The 11,989-nt window shown below is 34.3% G+C and overlaps 1 protein-coding gene across 1 annotated transcript; it reads right to left on the reverse strand.

The window, feature by feature from the left end:
- Positions 1-3,167: 3,167 nt before the first annotated feature.
- LOC121418053 (transmembrane protein 145-like) lies at positions 3,168-8,721 on the reverse strand. Its single transcript, XM_041611758.1, has 5 exons — positions 8,620-8,721; positions 5,308-5,412; positions 4,399-4,573; positions 4,019-4,090; positions 3,168-3,826 (listed from the first exon to the last, which is right to left on the reverse strand). The coding sequence occupies exons 1-5, from the start codon at positions 8,719-8,721 to the stop codon at positions 3,663-3,665; spliced, it is 618 nt and encodes a 205-aa protein (XP_041467692.1). The 3' UTR covers positions 3,168-3,662.
- Between the last annotated feature and the right edge of the window lie 3,268 nt (positions 8,722-11,989).

Raw genomic sequence — 11,989 nt, forward strand, 5'->3', positions numbered from 1 at the left:
CTACGATTAGTATTATTTCTAGATTATTCTCGGGAAATTCGTACCCCACCTATCTCCCAAGAACTTTCCATCTTTTGCATTGTATTGACTTATGGTACTCACCGGTTGATTTTGGACGCAGAATATAGGGAACCCTCCATTAGGAACAGAAGCCTAAATCCAAGATAAGTAATAGAAACAATGAGAAGGAAAATGAATCACTTCTCAGTCAGGCATGGCAAGGAATCAATTGCCTAAAAGAACGATTTTTCTTCTAATAGGGTTGAACCCATTTGCAATTGATGTCAAATGTTAAGGTATTAATTTCAAATAATACTTGACTTATCAACCCATCGTACACAGTTGATATGATTATGATCACATTATGAAACAATTTCAAAATTAATTTACTCTTAACAAACCTAAGCGAAGTGTGCCAAAATATAGTGAAATATTTTTAAGCATATAAACTATTGAATGGCTATCATTCAATAAGACTGATATAGTTTGCTGTTCAAGGGAGAGAGATAGGGGAGAGAGAGAAAGAAAACACATTTTTTTTAAGTGATTGGATATCTATATGCAGTTACATGCAATAAATTTCTTTTCACAACCTACCGTGGATATTCCAACTGCTGCCCGGTCTTCCTCAGAAATTTGTTTCGTGCGTAGCTTACAGTTTGGTGACCAAGCAGGAATGATCTTAAGTGACTGCGTAGTCACTACCGAAGGCATGGGAACAAATACCGAGGACGTTGCAGGTGTCTGTTTCTGGACAGTACCAGATACCGTTGGTATAACCGGTGAGGATGTTCGGTACGATAGGTCGACAGTATCAGACACGGTTGGTATCTCCGGTGAGGATGGTCGAGGAAGAACAGCCAGGCACTCTTCAGAAGGTGCGTTGAAAGCCACCTTAATTTAGAAGAAAATTAAATATTTCAAGCAACACTCACAATGTTTGCCATTGATTGAAAATTTCTTTTCAGGCCAGTTTGTTGTTAAATGAGCATTTTTTCTTGCTTCGGGACGTTCTTCGCATGAGCTTGATAACATTGTAGCGTATTTCTTTTCAATAATCATTATGTTTTTTTAGCTTGCTAAATATTATTAAGTTATGGAATTCTAGATTAAACAAATGCCTACCACAGGTGTTTCAAAATGCCGGGGTTCTTCAGGAATAGTCATTGTCGTTCCAGTTCTGATATGCGATTTCTTTCCAGTTTGGAAAACTGAATAGAAGTCATTCGATGGAGTATAGATATCTTCTACGTTCTCATCGATATCACGAAATGAAACCTAGGTTAAGAAGAACAAATAAAAAAACAATGAAAAGGCCAATATGTATATATTTATCATTACGTTTTTCCGTTTCTTCCCTTTTATTTCAGCAAAAATGTAATAATCATTTTCTTAACTTTTCTTTTCAAGTAAAATATGTAAGATAATTTTTATAAGTCTTTAACGAGAAGGCAATGTAACCAGAACTCATCTGTTTTTAAATCTTAGATACATGATGTTGACGGGAAAAGGTGAATAAATAAATGAATAACACTGAAAACTAATAATAAAAATAGCCTTTATATATACCTTGCCTGCTCGCAGATGAAAAGGGAACCGTTTATTAAGACGGTCCGGTCGCGTTAAATACAGGAAATAGGCATGTCCAGCAAAAGACAAAGCCAAGTCGATCCCATTCCAGATATTTGGACTGTGAAAAAAAAGTAAAGTGTGATGCAGATTATCTAGGGATAAATGCGAATAACTTTGGGTTAGGGCTCATTTGCTTTTTAAACAGCCACACAATTTCATTCCTGTATGTGATTATGCAAACAGACTCAATTGTTTGTTTTGACGTGAAATGAATAGCATACATATCAATGATAAATATTCCCACTCTCTTTTAAGATGGCCTATTTGCTCATTAAAAGAAATAACATAAGCCCTATTCTTTGCATTCAGAATCTTTTCCCAACGAGGAGAATTTTCAGCAGCGTCATGCACCTGCTGCGACATTTGCTTCGATCTTAGTACTCTGAAGGCATAGGGTTAGAGTTAGGATTGTGATAGAGTTTGGGTTCAAAATAAGAGGATTAGGGTTTCTTTCATTTCGGAGGATATTTCTTATGTTTGGCTTAACGTGTAGATTTTCCATAGAAGCAAATGTCATGGGACCCATTCTGCATCGTACCTTCCGTTAAACTGATATACACGACATAATTCAGACATTTGCTTTGTTCGTATGGAAGAAATGTAAAGGAAAATCTTTGTCGATAATATGGAGTAGGCCCGTTAATTTCCTTCTGTTAAGTGAAGCACACTTTCTCTTGTTTAGTTGATGGATAGAAATATGACACAAATAATAGATACCTTTTCAGAATTGGGTAGACGTACAAGTATAAAAGCCGATAGGTAGGCTCAGCTACAAACCAAACACTAAAGAATATAGCGAATGGTAAATAGAAGGGCACCTTTCTTGGGTGGTTCTTGATCGTCACCATACAGCCGTATACGAAAATGATAGCGCCTGATGAGAGAGAGAGGGTGTTGATGGGTCAAGAGAGGGAGAGAGAGAGAAAAAAAAGAAAGGAGAATATAAAAAGACCTAACAGATTGTAATCATCATACTAGTGTGAGTCTTAAGATATACTTCAGTGCGTTTAGAGACGTTGTTCTTACTTTATTCTTTTTTTTAATAGAGGTAAAATGTAGTTCATATTGATAATTTAAGAAAAGATCATGAAACCGTACAGTGGTCTCATGATTCTTCTGGATTTTTTCACCCTGCTTGATATAAATGAGCACTCTGGTACCTGTAAACTTTAGGCCAATCAAACCGCTTGCTGATAATGACGTCATACTGGTAATGATGTCTTGGGGGTCCAGGAGCACACGTTGGTCAAAGAAGACGATAGTGTAGACTGTCAAGTAGATCGCACCAAACACTATTGTCTTCACTGTTCCAGGTAGGCTTATCTGAGCTCTGTAGGAGGAAGGAAACCGTGAAATATTCATTATCCTCATCACCATTTTAATCATTAATGACCACTTATATCATTACTTGATCATTATCGTCATCATCATCAACAACTTTATCTTCATTAACACCACCATCACCACAGCAACCATCTTCAATTGTCCTTTTTACTAAAATATTCAAAATGTGTGTATAATGCAATCTAAAGGGTGCAGATACTTTTATTAGATGTATAAACAATACAACTTTGCAGTTATGTTGGTGCAGACGTGCAAATCAGGGTAAAAACAATAACAAAATAAGGTTATTTTCTCACGTAAGGTGCAGAATGACAACTTTTCAAGGTGTGTTATTATGGTGCAAATTTGAAACCTTAATTTACGTGTGTCTTTGAAGCATTCATTAGGTAAACACATCCATTTATGTTGACATTTTCACTGTGAGTTAGTAATTACCTGGTGATAGAGAACCCCTTTGACACAAGCAGCAGAACACACACAAAGAAAACCGTAGACAGCCACGAGAAAACCTCAGCTGAAAATAAAATAGAGATATAAATCATGCAAAAATTTGATATAGTTATAATTCACTTTATAATATTATGTTTAGAGTTATTTCAAGTAAACGTTACCTCTCATTACATGGGTTATTTAAGGAGGTTATTAATAGAACAGTTTTAGGCTTATAATATTGCTTTATATATGAATTAGCTACAATTACCAGCGTCTTGAATCTTAGTCATTTCAAGTCCGGTCCGGGCAAACCTCAATAAATCGATGTTTAGGAGTAGAAGACACACTGTCTTGAAGAACAGACTGCTGTAGAATAACCGATATGTTAGGTGCAGTAGTTTTCTCAGCGACAAGACGTCTAGAATAAGAATAAAATTACATATTGATAAATGAAAATGAAAATTTACCCTTTAGTATCATGCAAAGGTACACTATATATCATTCATAGAAATTGAATGTAGACATGAAAGAAAATCGACAAATACTTCTCACAGCTATAATAGGAAAATAAAGTAATAACTTAAATTTATGAGATCAATTGTATACTTACATCTAAATCGAGTAGCCACGATAGTCATCGCCACGTATCCAAGAAAGAAGGCCAAGTCAGTCTCCATCATGACTATACGAAAAAAAAAGATTTTCATATATGTGTTGTTTAGTAAATAAAATGAGTATGACATCAATGTTGTAATAATGCCTGAGTTGGTTTATAGGACCCAAGTAGATGAATGTATCATAATGTTTCTTTTATGAGGAATCTTGTCATTCCCCCATTATTTATGCCAACTTCCACGATTACAAAGTTTATTTACGTCGGCGATATTTTTACTCAGTAATGTTTTTTTTCCGAATATTATTTCTTTTGTATCTAATAATGAGGCAAAACTGTGAGTCATTAATTAATTAAATAAACATGACAAATCTTACACTTCTGGTTCTCCGCAAATTCCGTCCAGAGTCCATCTTTACCATTGGTCATATGTAAGGTGTACGAGACGTTCCTTAACCCCTCTCTATTACTCCTACAATTTGCCAACGTTACGAAGTAGTGCTGTGGTCGCTGTCGGGATTCGAAGGTGATGGTATCTTGACAAACAAGCCACTGAATAAAAGAAGTAGAAAAATAAAAATGATTCAGAAACTATTCGGTGGTATCCATAATCTAAGCTGAAAATAACGCTCTCGTGAAAAGAGATAGAAGCTTTGTTCTTTTTGTTTTTGTCGAGGATGGGGTATATATACTTCATACATGTATATGCCACCACAATCGTGTCGTCATACATGTATGTTGATTTGAATAGGAGGATGTGTAATATTCTAGCAATAATATTACTATTATTATCATTATTACTAATGCAAATATTACTGGTATACTACTAAAACCGAGTGTGACAATTATAAATGGTAATGATGATAATGGTTACCGATAATATTACTAGACAAATAATGATGATAATGACAATGATGATATTGATAATAATAATAACTATAATAATATCAATTTCTAGACTCTTGGTAGTAAGACATATTTAATGTTGTTATGTTTTGTGTAGAAGGAGCATATAAAAAGGTATTCTTTTTCCATGAAAATGTATAAGTCGTGCACTCTTGAAATGGTTGGTTAATCTTTTAACCAATTCTTAACCAACTTTGGGTCGTAGGCTGTCCACTATATAATTATTGATTAAGCATTTACTATCTTCATGCAGTTTTAGTCACCAGAATTACCCAGTTATGGGTACGAGAAAATTGCCCATTGGCTAATAACTGAAATTTATGACATAAATTTAAAGAGTAGACCTATTGTCTGTAATGAATTTATGACACACAACATACTTTGAAACCTTTGTCATCAGTGATCACGTGACAAGTAGGATCAAGGCCAGTCAACTTGATTTTGTAGTCCAGATCCTTTACACGATCAAGTTTACTCCGACAGGTCTGTTGGTAAAAAATAGACACTCATAGAAGAAAACTGACCTTTCTTATTTGATCGGGGACTTTATTTTCCCGTCCCAATTTTAAGCTGAAAATAACGCAAAATACGAAAGACTCAATTTGAAGGTGAAAATTGTGTTGAAATCTCAAAGGTATTAACAAGTCAAGCAGCAAGCTGTCAGAAATATAACCAAAAATTGATCATATCTGAAGCTTTTACAGTACCGGTATTCTGAAAAACGCTCATTTTCACTGAGGTTTCCAAGGTAAATTTACTTTCAACTTATATTTTAGATTAATCAACCGTGATAATTTTTCTTCAAGGCAGAGAAGAATTAAACAATGTTCGTTTTGCAAGACGACATATTTGGCAATTAATTTGCACGAATAATAATGACTTTAGAACTATTTTTCCTGCACTCTTAAAATAATTTTTAACCAACCCTGGGCAACATACTGTCCACACAACTATTGGTTAAAATCTGCCCACTTTGGGAAATAAAAACTAATAATTCGGTAATAAATTTTCTTCAATTGGATAATAACTGTCCAGAATATAAATATAATTTTTTAATAACATACATTACCCAACACAGTGAACAGTATGTTGCCCAACATTTTAAGTGCGTGGTGACATTTTGATATTTGTCTAAATATTTTTTATTTGTGTACTTCTAGTAAGAGTTTTGTCAAGTTCTTATTTAAATTACAGTCATTGCATATTACTTATCCTCAACCTTGCATAAAACAAATGACAAAATGAAATAAATTGAACTGACATATAACCATATATTGTATGCAAAGAACAATAACCCGAATGCCAGTACTCAATGAGAGTTTCTTGTCCATTTCTTTAATTGCAATATTGGTGTCATCTGATTTTGCAGACTTCAGGACATCTATCAATATCAAATGACTTTTCATATTTTTTTAAAGATTTTCCAAAATGTAACATGTTTATTCTATGCCTACATACAAAAAATAGGGGAGATACATTGAAAATTAACACTAATAGACAATTTCGGATCATAGATGAAACAATTACTTTTTTTATGATTGCGTCCATGATGTAAATCATATCTACCAAAAATTGTTAGAATTTTAGTATTATGTCAAAAATTAAGAATTGAATGATTGATTACCAGTCTATCTTCGTTCGGTCGTATGCTTCCCCACTGTCCATTGCTTTCATCGAATATGACAAGTCGATAGCAGCATTGGTCCTACAGAAAATGTATTTTATGTTTATTCAAAGCAGGGGCGGATCCAGGATTTTCCAAGGGGGGGGGGGATTTTCGAAGGAAAATTTGACAAGCCAAAGTAAACATATTTCATACCAAACAAAATTTGACAAGCAAAAAAAGAGGTCAATTTCGAAACAGGGGGCACACCACGGTTTCAATGACAATTTTACATTAAAAATTGTAATTCTTCTCAAAGGGGGGGGGGCACCCCCTCCCCTGGATCCACGCCTGATTTAAAGTTTACAAAATGAATATTAATCGGCAAACTATAGAAGACTGATCAGCTTATCATTCCTCGGCCAATTTTAAATTGTTGATCTACTTATTTTTAGACTTTACAAACTATGATATTATTAGAACAAGCAAGCAAAATATGACAGAATACTATTGGCTACATTATAATCATCATCTCAATTATATAACAATTCACTTTCAAACGAATTGGATATCCGTGGTTTGTACTCGAATGTACAGTGTACAATACAATTTATTAAATTTATCTTAACTTTGTCTCTCCCTAAGAGTTTAGATCTATCTAAAATTGTGATTGATTTTAATCTAATATAGTATTTTTAAGAGGATTACTTACAGCTGGGTACTTTATTGTGTAGTTGAGGGCGTTGTCCTCCCTGTTTTGGAAATAAAAATAACCTAGGAAGGCCATGTCCTATGGAAGAGAGAGAGAGAGGGGGGGGGGGGGGGAGGAGTGGATATTAAATGACCTATAAAGTTCTGTGCGGTTTTATTCATGACTTCAATTTGATGTTCATAAGGGAAATTTGTGAATCGCAAAAGTTAGCCCCTAGGTGCTAACTTTTGTCCATGGATTAAAATGACGTCAAATGACGCGTTTTATACCCCGGGTATAACCTTAGTCCACCTTTGTGAATTCGGGTCAGTGTAATGTATGCTTAGATAAGTTTAAACATCATGCCCTTGTAAATAAAGAAGTATAGAATTGTGCACTCTTTATTGCAAAACACGCTAGGTATTTCTGGCGACTACATGTATATATTAGGCCTATTATTTTTATTTTCTTTATTTTTCGTCTAGTTTCAACATGAATCTTTACTTTCTCTGTGAGAAAATAATCAGATCAGTGCGTAGACCAAAATTTGCCTCGGTGACGTATGAAATTGTAATTTTTGAGGGGGGGGGTGAGAAAAAGAAAATATTTGTCCCATCGTAAATCTGATCTAATAGGCAATTTCAAGAATTTTGATAGAAAATATTTCATAAATAATTAGTTTGCATTATTGATGTTTGAAACCACACAAAGAAATAATTGTATTTATTTTGTAATTTCCAGCCATTTCAGCAGAATTATTTTGAAAGTGTTTCACAGACACAACCATACTACGTTTACAAGAAAAGTGTAACTTGAAATGAAGCAAAACATAAAAAGGTTAATAATGCATAAATCAGCATGATTTTAAGACTACAAGTCAATAAGAAAGCAAAGTGCAAAATATAGATAGTAAGACACATCAAACATAGTAACAGAACAATTAAGTTGGAAAGAAAACATTTTCAGAAAGAAAACAATATTACAGCACCGTATATAATTAAATAACTGTTCTATAAAGCCAAATAGATACGGCCGCCGTAGAGCAATTGTGACCAACGTGTTAACAAAACAATACAAATGACATAAGTATAAGATTTAAATCTAAGAAAAAATCCACCATAGATTGGTTACAATATTTATGAAGTCTTAAATATAATATTAGATTAAATAAACAACATACAAAACGGAAACAACATCGAAAACATAAAAAAGGAACAAGAAGAGGAAGGAAGTTTGATTCAGAAAAATAATGTGAAAAAATAATATTATTATTTGCTTTTTCATCCAAATATTTTTGTAAATCCAACTAGATAGTTTTTATTTCATAATTATGTTGTCAGAGCACCCTATACACAAACACGATATTTCTTCCCCCGCGTCTTCTCTCATGCAACTCACCTGTTCTGTAGAGATTTCCCCGCGTTTGAATTTGGCATCTGCATTGCCCGAAACGAGCAAAATGCAGGCCAAAACCAGCACGGAGAATTTTCCAAGTTCCATTGTCGATCTTCCGGTAAATCAGCCTTATTCACTTGATTTTTTTGCGAATTTTACATGCCGAACTCAACGTTGCGATCGATGAGAAGCTTGAAAAAAAATGTGACTTAGTTGGTAGCAACGCGTTGATTATCTGATAAACTAGTGGGCGCATTTGGTAATGACGTAACAATGCACGCGTTTGCATAAAAAATGATGATGGGCGGTGACCATATAACTCTATGGCGGTGACCACTATGGAAATTGTTATGTTGCTGCAGCTACTAACGATATACAATAAAAGTGGTCGCAGAACGGGGGACGGGGGCATCAATTTTTTTCTAAAACCGTGCACAAAAACGTAAAAATGACTATCCGAGATACACTTTTCTTGCTTGACCAATAGCTCCATTTTCCGCGTTACAGACGGGCGTATTATGTGCTCGCCTTAGCGACACTCTTGTTGTATATTTGGAAAATCTTTATGTTAATATTTGACACTTGAAAAAATTGAATATGTTGAATTTATTGTGAAAGTTTATTCCTAATGTATATTATTATCATCAATCTTATTCATAATTATGTATTGGAAGATGTCTGATACTGTGTTTTATTGTAACACTTAAGGAATAGTGTTAAATTTATGAGTTGTAACTCATCAATTTGTAAAGACATCAAACTTCTTTTATTTTGTTAGATGCATTTTATATGAATTGAAAATGTCAATAAAAATTACTTAATACAAAAAAAATATCGTACGACCATTCGCACTGGTTTGATTAATCATACGAGCGATAGCATTGTTTCACGTCGACTCTCACGACTATGGAATTGGTCATGCAACTATTGATATTGGTGTGAAACAACTTGAAATTACCCGTGCAACACTTGCATAATGAACGCAAGCCCAATCGCACGAACATTATCCGAATTGATGCACTTTTGTGTTGCTGTACGACAGCTGTTGCATTTTGTGAAAGCTGGCAATTGATGCCTGTTGCAACCTGCGTCGTGCGACCAAAGGAAGCAGACGAATTGTGAAAGGGCCACGGCTTTACGAACAGCTTTATGAAACACCCACCTGTTACATAAAAAATGTTTTTATTGCTTTGTCATCTAATGTAACTACCGTGTTAACAATACTCAATGAAATATTCCATTTGATGACAAATGTATATCTTTGTTACCTTGTTATTTTTTTTGTCTAATGTCTGATTCATCTTTCATCGATTTCCGCTAATCCCACGCAATGACTTAACATGCTTAATGTCCAAGGTTTAAGAGAAACAACTGGACTGGCCGTGGGAACCATTAATATTCAATACAATGTATTACCGTGACATTGTATTTTAATCTTTAAACGTGAGAAATTCCGATATCAATCATTGTTAAACTGAATATATAAATCTTTAATTTTATTTGGAGGGTAAAACTTCATTATCAAAAGACACCGCGCTGGTTTAATCTTACGATTATACAATTTCCATCGAAATCCACGCTTTTACTTTGATGAAAATTTAAATTGTATACTCAATTTATATTACTCATAGCACAACGCGATGAATTTCGTTTGATTCAAAAGAACTGTTATCGTATATTCCATTTCAAAAGTAGGAAAAGAAGATGCCGAAAGCAATCTTTCGAAAGTGTTAATGGGCTAGCAACATATTCGTCTATTGTTAAATCCCACGCAACAACTTAACATCCAACGTGTGTGTGTGTGGGGGGGGGGCAATGAAGGAGACTCCGCGCGTAAAAATATCTATTATGACGAGTTAGCGTTAAATTTTGCCTTTTGAAATTAAATTCAATTACTCAAAATATTTTTATGATAGTTCTTTTCTGTCCCTTGGTCGCGTGAAACTTTTTTTTTTTTGGGGGGGGGTAGGGGGCCAGGGCCCCAACCCCCATCTATACACCAGTATGTTTCCTAAATTTGTGTTGGAAACACCAGGAAATCAAAAGTGTGTATTTCGCAGTTTAATTTCATGCTGTTGTCAAATATGAAAAAAGAGTAACATTATTATTATCTACCATTATACTCGTCAATTACCTCTTAAAATGTAATACTATAGGTTTTCCCGTCCAATTTCGTCAAAATTATGGAAATGGGTTTAAACCCCAAAATTGGATGTTAATAAATTTTACTGAATTTTACATCTGACAGACCATCATCGGAACAACAACTCGTTTTTGTTCCACTTTCATAACTATATATAGACTGTGGTCAATTCCATGATACCCATCCCTTCCCCAAAACGATTTAAATTATATACAATTATGTGAAATAAAAAAGAACAAGATGATGAAGAAAAAATACCTACCATTGGCATACTAGGTCATCGACCCACTCAATGGCGGATCCAGGGGGAGGGCACAGCCGACTCGTGCCCCCCCCCCCTTTAAAGGCACAATTAATTTTTTTTCGTGGACGAAATACTCTTATTCTTTGGTTAATAACCTTATTTTTTTACTCGTCAAATTCCTCCGGAAAATGTGCCCCCCTTTTGGGAAATCCTGGATCCGCCCCTGCAACCACTCATCAATCACTTAAAGAATAAGCGTTTACAACCATATCCTATAAGTGTTACATGAATTACGTCTTTATCAAACATAATGGAATAAAATGATTCTAACTGAAAAGATCCGCAAAAATAGAAATATAGGGTAAAGTTTGAAAAAAATAAATACAGAAACATTATCAGAATTTGGAAGTTTAAAGTGCAAATATGTGTTCTGATAAATGAAATTGAAAATGGTGTTTCAGGCGAAATTAAACAATCAGCTCGTCGTCGCGAAAATAAATGACACCTTAGGGCCATTAATTTGAACGAGTTTCTCTCTGAATTGAATTTCTACAAAATTCAAAGGAATGATATAGAACGGAATTAAATGCTAAATGAATGAAAATGAACTATGTGTGCAGAGGGTGGACGAAATATTTCGAATTTGAACGTCCTTTCATTAATTTAATTGCAACTCTGATGAAATTGGACGGGAAAACCTATAGTAAATCAGATAATTTTGTCGATTAAGTCAAATCCAACAGTAATTAATTCAATTAAGATAAAGGGGGTGGTATATATTCAAAAGAAGAACACTAACATATTCATTTTGTTGTATTTTCATTTTATTGTACAGTGAGCCAGATGTGCTGCATATGTCGGCGCATATATTGTTAGTGATAATATTATTGAAGACCTTCCTCGCTTTTACTATGGGGATACTCTACAACCGATTTTACTCGATTCATTTGAAAATGTAATTCACAATAGAGAGCTGAGATGCATAT

The sequence above is a fragment of the Lytechinus variegatus genome, chromosome 7 (genome assembly GCF_018143015.1).
Source record: "Lytechinus variegatus isolate NC3 chromosome 7, Lvar_3.0, whole genome shotgun sequence".
Taxonomy (NCBI): domain Eukaryota; kingdom Metazoa; phylum Echinodermata; class Echinoidea; order Temnopleuroida; family Toxopneustidae; genus Lytechinus; species Lytechinus variegatus.

Bases quoted from the DNA above. Each gene is read 5' to 3' on its own strand.
- LOC121418053 (XM_041611758.1), bottom strand. From the start codon at position 8,721: ATGGAACTTGGAAAATTCTCCGTGCTGGTTTTGGCCTGCATTTTGCTC. The intron at 5,413-8,619 runs GTGAGTTGCATG...TTTTACCAACAG, and splicing joins GGGAAATCTCTACAGAACAG to ACCTGTCGGAGTAAACTTGA. The intron at 3,827-4,018 runs GTAAGTATACAA...TTCTTATTCTAG, and splicing joins CGTGGCTACTCGATTTAGAT to ACGTCTTGTCGCTGAGAAAA.